The 17,123-nt window shown below is 44.7% G+C and overlaps 2 protein-coding genes across 2 annotated transcripts in view; both read right to left on the bottom strand.

Moving 5' to 3' along the window:
• Positions 1 to 17,123, bottom strand: part of sgsm1a (small G protein signaling modulator 1a) — a 56,414-nt gene that overhangs the window by 15,115 nt on the left and 24,176 nt on the right. Inside the window, exon 13 of the mRNA XM_030358196.1 lies at positions 16,803 to 16,932. Within this exon, the coding sequence (XP_030214056.1) occupies positions 16,803 to 16,932 (130 nt within the window). The remainder of the gene's footprint in view (positions 1 to 16,802; positions 16,933 to 17,123) is intronic.
• LOC115545243 (uncharacterized) lies at positions 11,031 to 15,782 on the bottom strand. The gene is made up of 5 exons (XM_030358197.1): positions 14,677 to 15,782; positions 14,529 to 14,582; positions 14,325 to 14,396; positions 13,841 to 14,188; positions 11,031 to 13,737 (listed from the first exon to the last, which is right to left on the bottom strand). Exons 1-5 carry the CDS (start codon positions 14,687 to 14,689, stop codon positions 12,941 to 12,943), a joined length of 1,284 nt encoding a protein of 427 aa, XP_030214057.1. The 5' UTR covers positions 14,690 to 15,782; the 3' UTR covers positions 11,031 to 12,940.

The raw sequence follows: 17,123 nt of genomic DNA, 5'->3' as shown, positions 1-17,123 counted from the left end.
AGTCGTCTGGGTTTGATGATGGGGTACATGGTGTGTTTGAGTATGTTTAGGGTTATGCTAGCATTAGAAAATGCCCGCAATGTATAAGAAGGTGGAGGGTACATACTAGTAGTATTAAGGGTGTTTTATTTTCCTTTTTTAAATGTGTTTTTGATAGGCTATACCTTATTTTAATATGTGTGTGTTTTTTATTTTCATATTCTAATGGTATATTTTTGATACGCTATGCAGCACAGGTCAATGATGAACATGTTCAAGGTGGGGGTGTGGCTATGGAGACTGCTGATTTAAAGGCTGTGCAACCCGGACCCCACTGGCTTCAAGAGTATGCCGTCTATCTGACCGGATTGAATCTGACCTTCCTACACATCGGAGAGGACAGTGAGCTGGAGGTGGACACTGCTGTGAGAGACGACGGATGGCCTGTATCAATACAGATCCGTTTAAACCCTGCATCGCTGGCTGTTCTGCGATTTACCACGGGGGTCTGTGTGGTGGCCATCATCAACCATCAGAAGCAAGCGGACTGCTGGGGATGCCAGTGTGATTGTCCAAGTCAACGACGCCATTCATGCCTACAGGGAGCGACACATCATCACTACGAATCCCACTACCATGACATTTGTGTCATCCTGGACAGACACCCCTTCCTGTTACTTTTAGAAACTGTTCTAAAGAAGACTACAGGGTTGACTGTGTCCCCCGGAAAAATCTATGGTGTGGTCGAATCTTATCTATGTGATTTAATATGCAATACCTATAATACCGAAAAACTGGATTCATTGACCACCGAAGGTGTGTCCGATGAACATCTGCTTCTGATACATGAAGCCATACAAATGTGGCGCCCTACATTGTCATTTTGCAAACCAAAGCCTGGTGGTGGTGGTGGGTGGCGTTTATAATGGGTGTGTTGTTTTCTTATGTCTATGATGCGGATAGCAAGATTGTATCAGATAGACTATCCGTTTTGATGTATGCTGCCATAGAAAATGATACGTATGTCCAACATAATGCATATATCAAATGTACGTATAAGGGCTGGAATGATCTGGTCATGAAATTCTTGTGTGATAAACCTACTGATCAAATGTTAGCTGAAGTATTTACCCATTTCCCCGATGGTGACTGTTTTACCGTCGGACATGTCATGTGTATATGTGCTTTTGTATCGGATGTCTTGAAGTTGAATAATGCCTCAAACGCCGAGGGTATTAGAACTGCTAGAATGATGGCTTGTAAAATGGTGCAGAAAAATAAAACTGCATGTAGACTTTATCTGAGAATTGTTTTGAGTGGACAGACATTTTAAATAAAAGGATGGATAACTCTGATCAGTGTTTCAGTATTCGTTTTTTGTTGCATGCATACGACATGGATAAACGGCTGCATAAGACTTATTATGATCCCTCCGGACCAGGGGGTTACGGTGGCATCAATAAACTAAGAACGGCCCTCGCGCATAGTGAGGGTGCAGTACCTCCACTAAAATATATCAAGAAATGGTTGCTGAAGCAGGATCCCTACACCCTGCATGTACCTGCACCGATACATTTCCGCCGAAATAGAGTATTGGTTAGTGGAATAGATAGACAGTTCCAGGCTGATTTAGTGGATATGGCAGAGTATGCATCCGAAAATGATGGTGTGCATTTTCTGTTGACGTGTATCGATGTATTCTCGAAACATGCATGGGTTCGTCCGTTACCATCCAAGAGGGCTATCGACGTCGCTAAAGCTTTTGATGATATTCTCGGTGAAGGGCGTACCCCCGATAAACTGCAGACTGACGCTGGCAAAGAATTTTATAACAAGATCTTTCAGCGTTTGATGGAGCGGTACAATGTCAAACATTTCTCTACATCTAACGAGACCAAGGCCAGTATAGTGGAACGCTTCAACAGGACTCTGAAAACCCGCATGTGGAGATATTTAACAGCTGCCAACTCCAAACGATATGTGGATAAACTACAGGATATGGTCCATGCTTATAACCATTCATATCATAGATCGATAAAAATGACCCCGGCCAGTGTTGATAAAGATAATGAGAAAACAGTGTTTAATACGCTATACAAAACCACTCAAGAGCCGATGGTGGTGTTTAGATACGATGTTGGTGACACGGTTAGAATTTCAAAAGTCAGAGCTACATTTCGAAAGGGGTATGAGCAGACGTTTACAGATGAATATTTTGTAATATCGCAGCGCATTGCAAGGTGTCCTCCAGTCTATAAGCTGCAAGACTATGCAGGTGCCCCTGTCCATGGAACATTTTACGAGAAAGAGCTGCAAAAAGTTATAGTGTCTAAAAACAAGGTGTATAAAATAGAAAAGATTATAGATAGAAAAAGGGAGGGGTCTAAGAATCTGCTATATGTCAAATGGCTGGGGTGGCCGGAGGCATTCAATTCGTGGATAGCTGAAAAGACACTAGTCGATGCGTAAAGAGACATACAAGAGACATACAATCCATTATAACCAGAGTGTACGATGGATAAGGAGGTGTCTGGGGGTTTCTATGTGACTCTAGCGAGTAATGCATCGGCAGGGATCTACCCGCAAAATAAGATATGGAATTTTAGAACTAAATTAGCAAAATCTATACACACCAAGCAACCCTATGAAGTAGGCCTAATTGAAGCTCAGTACCCATGCAGCTGGCATAGTTTTCCTACCGAGGACGCTACGATGACCGTTCACGATGGTAAAACAGGTCATAGGACATCATGTCTATTAGTTGGTGGGCTTTATGAGAGTATCGGATCGTTATTACTACAAATCAACAAGACTTGGACCAAACATAATCCTGGCAGTAAAGTTATACTACATCATGAAGGTATTAGAAACCGCATTTATGTAGAAGGAGACGATCACCTATCTATCGTCTTTAGAGGAAAACTGGCTGCTATGCTGGGTTTCGATACAGGTGTCAAGCTACATGCCCATAAATCGTATGCAGCATATGCCCCCCATCCCACCGATATTCACGGGGGGTGTTACAACATGTTCATATATAGCGACATTGTCGACCATCAGCTGGTCGGAGATAGTTATGTACCCCTGCTAAGGAGTATTAATATAACCGACACCAGCAGGAGACACTGCATTCACATGTTCGACAAGCCGCATTACGTACACGTAGCCCGAGACCCTCTTGGAGATATTGAAATCGATCTAAAGTCTGACCAGAATACAAATATAAAATTCACATACGGCAAAGTGATACTCAAGCTGCATTTTAGACCTGTAAAACAGTAGCATTCATAGCCCCATCTATAGGGATGAGGGGGTATAGACCGCCTTACGACGAGAACAAATATGTTCAGTATTATTTAAACCAAGCAGGGAGTGGGCTACCTGGCTATGAGGGTAGCAGCACACAATATGGTGCTGGCATCGGAGGGATGTTCCGTAGCCTCTTTAGAATGGCTATTCCGTTATTTAGGCGAGGGGTTAGTATAGCAAAGCCTCATCTGAAGACTGCTGCTAAACATATTATAGGCGACGTTATGACCAACATAGCCCATGCTGCATCTACGCCCAAACAGCAGGGGGCAGGCATGAGGGTATATGCCCGAAGAGCAACAAAGTATCCGCCTATAGGATGTGGGCGTACCCGTGCACCAGCACGTCGTCGTAAACAGAATAAAAGATTGGCATCCATCAAAAAGAGAGCCAAACCTAAAAGGATCAGGAAGGGGGCAGCCCGTCGTTTTAGAGGGACGGCTAACGATATATTCATCTAGTATAGCAGGAGGGTTGAATAACAATGGCGTTGCTACATAACATGTCAGACGAGTGCATTAAGAGCGAACTGGATCTCTTCTCCCTGCCTATGACGCAGACTTCGATAGAAAAAAGTACATATATTGAAATACCCCCGCTATCAGCGCTAACAGATGGTGGCCCCATAGAGTTCTTTGTATCGGCCAGTAGCGAAGACTATATGGATCTAAACAATACGTATTTACACCTGAGGATCAAGATTACTAATCCTGATGGAACAGACTTGGCGCCGGCTGCACCCGTTGGACTGATTAACTATCCAGGATGCACGTTATTCTCCCAAGTAGATATTACTCTGGGTGATAGGCTTATCACCCAGTCGTCAAACACCTATCCGTACAGAGGCATAATAGAATGCCTGCTAAACTATGGAAACGGAACATTAGACACCCAATTTGGTTGTGGTCTATTCCAGAAAGACACACACGGACATATGGACGAGATTCTTCCTGGAGGTCTCAATCTAGGCTTAACGACAAGGAGTGAATATACGGGGCGAAGTCGTATAGCGGAGCTGATATCCCCTATACACGTCGATATGTTTTTTCAGGAGAAACTGATGATTAACGGAGTTGATCTCCGTATGAGATTCATTAGAGCAAAAAATGATTTCTGTCTCATGTCCGATGGTGCTGTGGAATACCGGGTCTCTATAGTGTCTGCAAATGTTTTCATTAAAAAGGTATCGGTAGCACCAGGCGTCAAGCTGGCACATGCCCGTGCGTTAAACCAGGCTAACGTTAAATACCCTGTTGATAGGGTATGTCTAAAGAATGTATCCATCGCAGCGGGCAGCCGTATATGCACACAGGATAATCTATTTCTAGGACAAATACCCAAGATGGTTATTATAGGTTTTGTGAATAACGAAGCATTCACAGGGAGCTATGCCAGGAATCCTTTCAGATTCCAACATTTCGGCATTGAGTTCTTATCCCTATATTGCGACGGTCAAGCATACCCCTCTAAGCCCTTTCAGCCTGACTTTAGAAATGGCCTCTATACTCGAGAATATTTCCAGCTCATTCAGGCTACAGGTCGTCAGCTCAAAGATAGAGAAATAGCTATTAACCATAAGGAATTCGGGGACGGGTATGCATTATTTTGTTTCAACCTTGAGGCAGATGAGGGCTGTGGGCAACATGTATCGCTAGTCAGAACAGGGAATGTGAGGCTAGAGGCACGATTCAGAGCAGCACTGGCTACAACGGTCAATTTGATATGTTATGCAGTTTATGATTCCGTTATAGAAATATCAAATAGACGGCAGGTGCTGTTGGACTATTACTAAAAAGTCGGTGCGATATGAATACTATAGAGCTAACAGCAGTGTGTCAGAAAATGGCCCACAAGGCATATTTTCTCGGCGCGTTACCGTGTAATCACCTACCCCGGGAAATTCATCAGAGACCTGTAATGATGGTGGTCAACACCGAACCTTCGCATATGGCCGGTGCACATTGGCTAGCCATCTATATTACAGATGAGAAACAGGGGTACTTTTTCGACTCCTACGGTAACCCTCCCTCATACTCTGAGTTTCCTGAGACCATACAGCGTTTTCTCGATCAGCACTGTATAGATGTTGTTCATTCTACACAACAGGTCCAGGATCCGTCAAGTACAGCATGTGGGCATCATTGTGTTTTTTTCTTGTTTAATATGCAAAAAGGGGTATCCTATCATAAGTTTTTGAAAATGTATGGGGATAATTTACCCCGTAACGATGAAAAGGTTTATGACTTTGTTAACCGTGTACAACCTAATGTCTGTAATGAACATGATATGACGTGTGTGCAGTCATGTGTATGCGGATGTAACATGTAACACGTGTTGTTATGTTTGTTTTCTGTATTGATAATAAAAAATACAATATTTTGATTACATTTTAGTCGTACTGTTTTCTTTTATTTATTTTTTTTACGGATAAAACATACATTTAGATACATGATTTAAAATGGTAACCACCCGGCCATATGCATTCCAGGGGAAGTATTAGATGACAATGGCTGCTTGCGTTTCCTCCTTTTATCAGACGAGACAGGGACGGAGGCCATCGCATTGTCGTCCGTAGTGACGGGACTATGCTTATACATGTTTACAGTTTGTCTGAGCTGCTTATTAGGGATAGACGATAGTGGTATATTGTTACTGGCTAAAGATTTCAGAAATACATTCCAGCCCTGTGGTCTGACAGATTCGACAACATGGTAAGGGGCGGTAACATTCTTTAACAAATCAAACATATGGGACCCCTTAATAGTTTCGCCTCGTAATATGATCTCCCCCTTGTCCGTCCATGAAACATTTTTAGATTTCTTTAAAGAGTCCAGGATATGTCTGGTATTGCTCTTGCTTCTGACGGGTATATGTTTCATTATATCCTTATAAATATGATCGCCGGTGCCATCATCGTCATCAACACCATGCCGGGCCGACATAGGCGTATGAACTGGGTCCCCCTCAGCAAGTGACAGAGTTAATTCTCCGTGTTCGCGTTGCCCTTGTTTTATCATGGATAGATAACGCTGTAGGACCGCTCCGTACCTGGCCGCTTTTTCATATAGGTCTGTATCGGGAGTGTTCAACACCATCGCAATGGCCTTATCCAGCTCATTTTCAGCAGTCTGTCTAACAGAATCCCTGGGTTGGGTATGCTTTAAGGCATCGAGTTGATGTTGAGGAACTAGATACATCTTGTGCGTATGATCCATTATAATCACCCGCCTCTTGAGAACAGGCTTGTAAACAACGGTATGGCCACAGACAGTAGGGGTAGAAGAAATCCACCAGTCTGATTGATTAGTCTTTTCTTTCTAGATATTAGTACATTTTTATTGGCGAGTATTCTGAGGTCCTTCTTTCGTCTACGCAATTTCGTATGCTGGCGTGGAGTCAGAGGTATTTTGCCCTGTAAAATGTTCAAGGCTATTTCACACAGCGAGTTGATAAAGTCGGCGTTGGCTGTCCTGAGGATAACTTTACGCTGAGCCGGAGGGGCGCTATATAGCTGCTTAAGACGCTCACGGTTTCTACTTATACGTGAGGACATGGTCTTTTGGGCTAATCACTTTGACTCTCTGAGTGTATACAACATGTCGGTCTGACAATATATCTGTTCTAAGTCTCATGTTGTCCGGGGTCATGGCTTTAAAGTCTACAAGCAGATAGCCGTAAGGCATGTCGGTAGCGTCGTTGAAGGCTTCTAGAAAATATTTTGTCTTGCATGGAAACATCTGTTTGGCTATCAACATAATCTGATATTTGTCACGAGGGTTCTTAAACAAAACCATGTAATTGGTATTTAGACTAATTGTACGGCTGGTTTTACCCTGCATAAATAAATTCTGAACCAGATACATACAGCTGAGATTACGATGGTGTACATATTTGGTAAAAACGTACTGAACCTCTATATTATTGCATGCATCGTTCATCAAGTCGTCAATAATGAGCAGATTTCTAGTATGGACTGGTAAGATTGCATCATCACATAGAGATTTGGGGATCCCTTCTACAAAGTGAATGTTCCTTATTTTAAGCAAATCATCATATATGGGCTGCCAGCATGAGTAAACATATACTATATTTTCAATCTTTTCTGAGAATAACCGATCCATATTTTCAATGACTGTTTTGACAAAGTAGGTTTTGCCGCTGTTTGAAGGTCCCGATACTACCATGCTGAACGGGTGTTGAAGTCTAGGGTCGAACGTTGTGTGTACAGCAGCCATCTCTGCGGTCTGCGTGCACCCCCTCTGATGGACGGATGTATTGTGACCATAGAACCGTGAAACATTTGACAGTTAACATTCTTTATTAACACCGACATGATTATTAGCACAGTCATTCATCATTAATACATGATGCATAAAAAAAAATGATTAAAATAAAAAAAAGATGAAAGAAGAGAACATGGATCATTTGAAAACAATAAAAACAAAATAGCTAATAGCATGAACATGAAACAATTCTTAACACAATATGCATACCCCCCTCAAAAATATAAAATGAATAAAAACATGGATCATTTGAAAACAATAAAAACAAAATAGCTAATAGCATGAACATGAAACAATTCTTAACACGATATGCATACCCCCCCCCCCTCAAAAAATATAAAATGAATAAAAACATGGATCATTTGAAAACAATATGTAAAAAGAAGAAGAAGAAAAAACATGGATCATGTGAAAAAGAGAAAAAAACAATAAACAAAATGGTTAATAGCCGTAAGGAAGCGTGGTGTAGTCGGGGAAGACCCTGCGTTTGTTGTAAACCACCCTAAGCCGTTTAACTACCGTAGCATTTTTAAGCAGAAACCTAGTCTTATCTCGCCGGATGGTATCTACGGTGGTGGTGATGTCGAGGGTTTGAGGCCGATGGTTGACAAAATCATCCAATAGACATTTCAGGGTCTGCTGGGTGACCACTTCAGCATTTGCTGCATTTAAAGTCACCCCTTTGCTTTTGACGACAGACTTGTGGGCACGGGTGTGGTATGCATAGCTTTTAGGACCTGTTGAGACATATTCGCTAATGTAATCCTCCTGTTCGGTACCATACAGATCACCATCATTTAGCTCGTCGGTCAAGTCGCCCAGATAAGGGCCTAAAGGGGGTACCCAATCACCCTCCTTAGAAACAAAAATGATGCTGTCTGTGTCACAATAGAGGACACGTTCCTGTAGTTTGTCTAGAAGATCGTAGAGCATGAGCCTGGCATGGGCGGTGGTTACAGCCCCCACAATCACGTTGACATCCCGTGCCCTCGCGAGACGTGCATCTACATGTTTCCATTGTACAAGGGCTACTTCATCAGAGATAAAGCAAAAGTGGCTAATGTGATAGCTATCGCTAAACATGAGCTGAGTGAACCTTTCAGGGTCAGAAATTAGCTCACACGTGGGTAGGTCTGGGCGTAGTGAAAAGCGACCCCACAGACTGTTTAGAATCAACTTGTTGCAATTACGCATGGCCTTGTTCACACACATGTTGTTGTGATCCAACTGTATACCCTCCTTTGCCAGATAGTTTTGCACATACGCTCGCTGTTTCTCCGCAGTGTCCACTGTGCTGGGGTATCCTGAAGCCTCCTGTTTACGCTTGAGAAACGTTTTGACATACCCTTTAAACAGAGTCTCTGACCGTTCGGGGTAGTGCCACACCTCATGCATTTGGATTAACACGTAACCCATTTCGACCGCTTTTTGTAGCTCAAAAGTCACCCAGGTGCCTGTCAGAGCCCGTTCATCGTTGCTGTGATGACACGCGTCTGTCTGATTGAGCTCAGTGGCACATGTACCACAGAGGGGAAACATCAGCTTTCCATGACACCTATAGGGGAGCACAGGATGGTAAAGACCTCTGGGGGGCAACACGGTGCATTTGATGATGCCGAAATACCCATCCAAAGGACCAAAATTCCTGAAAATGATCTGGGGGTGCTCTACAGGATAAGGACAGCGGGCCTGTACTGTGGGGTAGAGAGAGGTAAAGTCATAGTAGCGTATTTTCTCACCGGGCACGGCCTTGTGATACATTTTGATGGCGTTGGTGCGACCCCCATAGAGAGAGTCGCGAGGATCAATCCTAGGTTGTATTTTCAGAGTAGCCAAGAATGCCTGCACTGCAGCATTGGTCTTTTTCAGACGGTGCCACTCACACTCCCACATGACCACAACTCTTAAACCATGATCTCTTTTGAGAGCCTCGACTTTGAGGTGAAACTGCACCCACAATTCGCCATAGGTCTTCCTGAGGACAGGGTTCTGGTGGCCAGCGTTGTAGCACTGTTCACACCCATGATAAAAGCATCCTGCAAATTCATAGGCTGTGTTTATAGACGGTGCATGTCCGTCTAGGAAGAATGGTCCATATTTAGCCTCTCCATGGTTGAGAGCATGCCGAATCTCCATGTTATTGGAGTGGGATAGATATTCAAGCCACTGGATGGATGCGCATGAGAACGACTTTTGCTTTTTCTGATAGACACCCTCGTAGGTCAGTGCCAGGACGTTTTTCTTCAAGAACGACTTTTTGAAGGTGGCCATGCACGCCGAAGCCAGAGTGGCATAGGACAAGGGGTCTATAGTGGCACACTCTATGAAATTTTCCCTGTAGATCCTACACGCCTTGTATAGGATCCTCACGTCGTTGACACAGTAGAGACGCAGCTGTTTCTGAAAGTCAAATTTTTTGTGTCGCACAGATCTGTACCAAATAGCGAAATCTGTCTTTTGATCGCTAGTCATGGAATCATATCCATAATATGAGATCTCAGGGTAGGCACCGACATAAGACTCGTTGGCCCGTGTGTTGAATTTATGAGGAAAATAACCTTTTAACATATCATCAAAATCCAACGCCGCCGGTGCATTAGCCAATCGCATGGGCAAGAAGCTAAACGAGTCGACCCATCTCTGATGGTAGGCGTCATCACGCATCAAAATGACTCTGCTACCCTTCATGACTAAAGTGGGTTTAATACCCTGCTTGGTCATGTAATCCAGGACGATATAGTTATCAAAGCCCGACGCGTTGTGTGCCACAAATGTATACAACGTATACTCCCCTCTTCTGTAGCGTTTCACAAACTCGCTTACACAACCTAGACCTGTAGCATACCATTCTATGCCTTCAGACGTTGTAGCTGCCACACAGTTTGCTTCGTGACGACCATCATGCATGCGCGTTTCGAAATCATAGTATATGTATTTATTAGGCGGAACGTCGACATCAGAGTCATCCGATGGACCCCCGCGACCACCCCCGCGTTTCTTTTTCTTTTTCTTGTCGTACGGCTGGATATAGCAATCATGTACTCCATCATCGGGCAACGGCTCCCCACAGTTACGACACTTTGCATCGCTGCATACGTGACCATTATCGTCACCTTCCTCATCCTCCTCCTCCTCCTCCTCCCCCACCCCCTTCTTCTTCTTCTTCTTCTTCTTCTTCGATATGATATACTGTCTACAACAACGATCGCAGTATTTGAGCTTTTCACAAGGTATCATGTCATGTTTGACAGAATGCTTCTTGTGTGTGTTGTAGCAGACCAGCGAGCGGCATATACGACTACAGTCCTTGCACTTTATCGTACGACCTGATAGTCTATCGCACACTGTCAGACACACATTGCAATGGATCGGGCATTTGTGTAATAGAATTCCCTCATGGGCCTTGTAGCAATATTCACACACATATCCCGTACCAAAGAATGCCGTTCTGTTCTCTATGCAATGATAGTGGCTATCATGGAGGTACAGCCATACTGTTTTAGGATGCTGGGCTGTATGTGTCTGGAACATCTCCAGCTTCCTGAATGTGTCATTATGATGAAATATCAGGATTTTAACATCTAGATGTCTCTCAAATTTGGAAACATCCGAGAAACCCACAGAGTGATCCGGGTCAAACCCCAGATCACTGTGTAATTTGCGAGCCGCCTCCAAATTAGTCTCTTCGGACGCTGTGTCACCCCCGGTTACCCCTTCATGCAGAAAATGTGTCATGCATAGTGAGAAACACAAATTGTTATGAGTATTACTCGGGGTGTAGAGACTTAGCTTCTTCTTGTGTATGATTTCATCATAGGGAATGTTTTTTAACTTCAAACGTGCCCCACCCCGTTTGTTGTGGACCCCTGTGACCACCAGCTCTAGCACATCATCCGTCAGACCTGTGTCGTTGCTCTGTATGACTTGGCTAATATGCTCCATAAACAAATCCTCATTGTAATCGTCACCCGTTACGAGCACAGCCTGTACATCAGAGGCCAATGAAGGACCTCTCAGCACCACGTTTAAGACACTACCATCGGCTGCACTTTGCGAGCAGCTTGTTATGGCATCTGACAGTCTCTCCCTGATCAAATCAGGGACCTCCTGTAAATTTGCAAGGGATATACTTCTCAGGTCAATGGACTGTCTAACCTCAAAGCCGTTAAACCGGGGAAATAATCTGGTATGCAACTCGCCATTATCTTCCCCCGTTACAGCAGACACCTGTGTACCATCATAAGCAGCACCATCACCAGCACCTCCATCCCCCACACCGCTACCGTCACCACTGTCATCATCGTCAACAACAGCATCGCCATCATCGTCAACAACAGCATCGCCATCACCGCCACCACCGCCACCCCCCACGCCACCACCACCGCCACCACCACCGACCTGTATATTCGACTCTATAGGGACCCCTGCCACAGCCGGGGGGTCCTGAAAACCCTCGCCAATCCCTTCATCACGTTGCGACCCATGCAATACATCGATCTGTGTGGATATGTATAGACTCTCTTGTGCACTATCCAACCATCCCCGGACAGCGTTAAGTACATCTTGCGTGTTTGACCCCACATACACCACACCCCTCGACTCTATAGGGACCCCTGCCGCGGCCGGGGGGTCCTGAAAACCCGCGCCAACCCCTTCATCACGTTGCGACCCCTGCAATACATCGATCTGTGTGGATATGTATAGACTCTCTTGTGCACTATCCAACCGCCCCCCGACAGCGTTAAGTACATCTCGTGTGTTTCCCCCCGAATACAACACACCCCTTGTGTCTAAATCTCCTGGTGCCTCTAGCCCCACCACGTCATCTAGACATGGTTCGTTCGAAACATTTATCTGTGCTGCCTGATATAGAGCATTAGCCATGCTACGACCCCGTGCATCAGCTGCAATTAACACCCGTCTAGTTCTATCTACGCCAACACATATTTCCCGCCTGTCTAAACAACCTTCTGCATACATGCCCCCACCCACCACATGGCCTATGCCCGACAAATGAGACGTATCGCCGGTTGCGTCATACCGCATTGTCATCTCTTCAAGTTCTAAATCCATAATGCTACCCCCACTATCAGATCTACGCCGTCTCTTGGGATTACCGTCTATAGATTTGAATTTCCTTTTTCTAGGGCTAATGGCGTTATGCATGGTGTACGGCTATAGTTTTTTTTTTTTAATGCCGATAGAAAATAAAATAAAATATATATATATATATATAAAAAATTATATTTAAAAAAAAAAAAACGTTAATTAGTCAGGTATTAAATGAAAAAAAAGTTTTATTACATGCAGTTTAAAACAAAAAAAAATACCCTCTCCACAAGATAAAAGAAAAAAAACAAAAACACAAATCAAATAATAGCATTCAACGAGAGCTTTGCTACTGTGTCACTCATCACAGACATCTCGGTACACAATGCCCTATAGGCATCCAGGTTAGCTTTGCAAGTAGATTCCATTAACCATAATTTTCGAGCGGTTTTAGAAGCTCTTAACGCCTCTACTGAGCTAATTTTCGCTATGCCCTGCGTGTTGCCTCGCACAGCTACCGCGGCCGCAAAATGCTTACGTTGAAGGTCCACAATTGCAAGTCCATTACTGGTTTCAGTGTTTGGGGATTTAGCAATCATCCGATCACGCGCATTTTCGAGCCTGATAGCGCTGAAGGACTGCTTCGTCTGCTCTTCGAGAGCCTGGTATCTACTGTCACCACGTTTAATCTGACGATCAATGGCTGAGGAGTTTACAGCCACCGTTGCAGTTAACACGGCTAATTTATCAGCAAATTCTTTACGCCATTTAGCATCTTGCGGCACAGCCCAGTATTCACCATCAGCAATTGCGGGACCGGCTGGTAGCCGCAGCACCGCTACCTCATGAGGACTCACGATACACGGAGAGTCGCAGATAGGGGCTTGAATGGCGTGTAGGGATCCAGATGCAGGGCCTGCAGGCTGGTGGTGTTGTACAGGCTCTGCACTGGTGGTAGCCTCTACGGATGTAGCTGGAGAGTCGACCCACAGAGCTGGAGTGAAGTCGCTATGTTCCAGCAGCGATGAATTCCAGGACGCGTCCAGGATGTCGTCAAGACCAGGCCAATCATTGACGGTCAGCCCTGCTGGTGGCGCACACTGGGGATCTCCATAGACTATTTGTAATAGAAAAAAGAAAAGAAATCAGTATCACTCCCGTCATGATCATTGCACTCTATAGAATATACACATGCTTTTTTTTTTCATTTAATTTCCTACCGTGTTGTATAGTCCCATCCGGTTGCACGGCGACTGTCTCTGTAGGCGCCGCCGACACACGCACCTCCACGTCCGCAATCACTTGGTGGTTGGAATCAGTCCATGCCGCTCCATGTGGCGCGATTTGCGGATTTATAACGGCCTGAATAACATGGGTAAAATTCTCCGGAGCTAGACCGCCGTGGGTGGCGTCCTTGCGGGCCTTTTTATAAGGAATTTGTAGCTGTTCTATGGCCTGCGGTGAGCAGGGTATAGCCCCGCCTATTCCCGCCGATCTTTTCAAATTCTTCTTCTTGGCCAGTCGATTTGTTCCGGAGGGGCGCTGAATGACATTGGCCTCGATAGGTACTAAACGTGGATCAAAAAACAAAATACAAGAGTATTCAGGGGATAGGTTTGGTTGTTTTAGATGTTAAATTAATATATAATTTATTTTGGTAATACACCTATAGATATATTAATGGCGGACGTATTAACAACTTACCAAAACTACCGCTTGTCAGCACATTAGTCTGGTCTGCTAGAATCGGTCTGTTGAGCCGAATATCCTGCAAATCTGTTACACATTGGGAAAACACAAATTTAATCTTTGTTCTACATGAATATACCATAACTAATAATAATAATGATAGAGAGAGTGTTATGGAACTATATATTACACGCTGCTATAAAAACAAAACAAACATACTTCCACGTGGACCCTGCTGCTGTTTCACGCTCTCGCCTCCGGCACCGCAATTCGCTGTGAAGTAATCGCTGCTTCGGTCAGATATAAACAGCTGATTCACATAGCCATAGTCATAATATAATCATGATACACACATACGAATACTTACAGTCAGTCGGCATAGTTGTGCAGGACGGATCGATGTTTTTTTTTTTTTCTTCCAGCTGCTGCGACGCGTTTACTAACTTAGAATAGTGTGGCTAACGTCTGGGTCGGAGGTCGTACGCTCCCGTATCACGGGACCCCGTATATTTATGCCTGAAAGACGCCCTATCTACATCATTCGCACCTAAGGCCCCGACGTCATAGACGCCTGTCCAATAGGTACTGGACCCACGCACACGTAGGTCCTACAGGCCTACGCCCACTCAACGCATCATAGACAGACCTTATACTAATGGTAAAAATAAAGTTGATCCAAATACGGATGAAAAATTACTAAACTATCTTAATAGTATCATGATATCACCTAATATATTGTCAATGTGAACCAAAGTCGGTTTTCGTAATATAGTGGGATAGAATATAAAAAGCACATTATTACGTCTCTCACACACACACACACACACACACACACACACACACACACACACACACACACACACACACACACACACACACACACACACACACACACACACACACACACACACACACATCAAATCACTCTGTATAGTACCAGGGAGCCATCAAACAGCCTGTGTCTTCCATAGACAGCTCCCCCATAATCAACATGGATCCGGGGGGTGCCATGGTCGTCAGACATATGTGTAACAATAGAGGCGTTGCTTCTCCACAGACATTAAGGCACCGAATTATACAACCCCTCATTGTTCAAAGGCATTGAATTACACTTTTATCCTACACTACGTACAAACACATCTGTTATAAGAATTGTATCATATAATACTACTGCTGTCCACATATTGTTAATAGAATCATAGCCCATGAAACATCTGTTGACACACTCTCTCACACACACACACACACACACACACACACACACACACACACACACACACACACACACACACACACACACACACACACACACACACACACACAGCTATCCTTCCAACAACACGGTGATCTTCCTGTTAACACCCCTACAGTTCAGCCGATTCGACTACGCATATCCCTAGCACACCCCACACACACACACACACACACACACACACACACACACACACACACACATACACACACACACACACACACACACACACACACACACACACACACACACACACACACACACACACACACACACATACACACACACACACACACACACACACACACACACACACACACACACACACACACACACACACACACACAGCTATCCTTCCAACAACACGGTGATCTTCCTGTTAACACCCCTACAGTTCAGCCGATTCGACTACGCATATCCCTAGCACACCCCACACACACACACACACACACACACACACACACACACACACACACATACACACACACATACACACACACATACACACACACACACACACACACACACACACACACACACACACACACACACACACACACACATATACATACACACCCACACACACACACACACACACACACACACACACACACACACACCCACACACACACACACACACACACACACACACACACACACACACACACACACACACACACACACATATACATACACACACACACACACACACACACACACACACACACACGCACACACACACACACACACATATACATATACACACACACACACACACACACACACACACACACACACACACACACACACACACACACACACACACACACACACACACACATATATACATACACGCCCACACACCCACATACACTAATCACACCTCTGTCTATACAGATCCCGCACCCCAGCGACCCCTGCAGGTTCACCACTGGCATTACACCTGTCATCCCTACACAAGGGATTTTATGACCCGTCATAAATCATAAACAGGAAGTGGCTCTTGTGAATAGGGATACCCCCCCTCCACCCCCACCCTCCCCAACCGGAAGTGCGTTCAGATCGGAATGGACCCAAACAGTACATAATATCTACTACTGTCCTGGATTCTGAAAGGGTTGTTGATTGGGCCTGTCGCTGTGGTGTCAACAGGGCCAGAGCAGGAGTACACATGCAGCCGCTGGAGGGGAGGAATGAATGAATGATGAATATATAGATAGATATTTATCTAAAGTATATACCGCTCGTGGTTGCAGCCGTCCGGCAGCACCCCCTCCGACAGACTCCGGGGGGAGCAGGACGAGCAGGAAGACTTCCTCAGGGTGGGCTGCCACAGCGGAGCACCCTGCTCCATCAGGTCTGGGGGGTTCACTGTGACACACACATACACACACACACACACACACACGTACACACACACACACACGTACACACGTGTACACACATACTAGCGTGCAAACACATACACATGCAAACACACATACACATGTGCACACACATACACATGTGCACACACATACACACGTGTATACACACAAACACACAAATACACATGAACACGC

This window comes from Gadus morhua, chromosome 6 (assembly GCF_902167405.1).
Source record: "Gadus morhua chromosome 6, gadMor3.0, whole genome shotgun sequence".
Lineage (NCBI taxonomy): Eukaryota > Metazoa > Chordata > Actinopteri > Gadiformes > Gadidae > Gadus > Gadus morhua.
Note: the sequence above shows the minus strand (reverse complement) of the source record. Positions and strands in the feature narration are given on the sequence as shown.

Coding starts and splice junctions, on each gene's coding strand:
- LOC115545243 (XM_030358197.1), bottom strand. Junction 14,189..14,324: donor GCTGACAAGCGGTAGTTTTG/GTAAGTTGTTAA, acceptor ATCCACGTTTAG/TACCTATCGAGGCCAATGTC. Junction 13,738..13,840: donor GGATGGGACTATACAACACG/GTAGGAAATTAA, acceptor TATTACAAATAG/TCTATGGAGATCCCCAGTGT.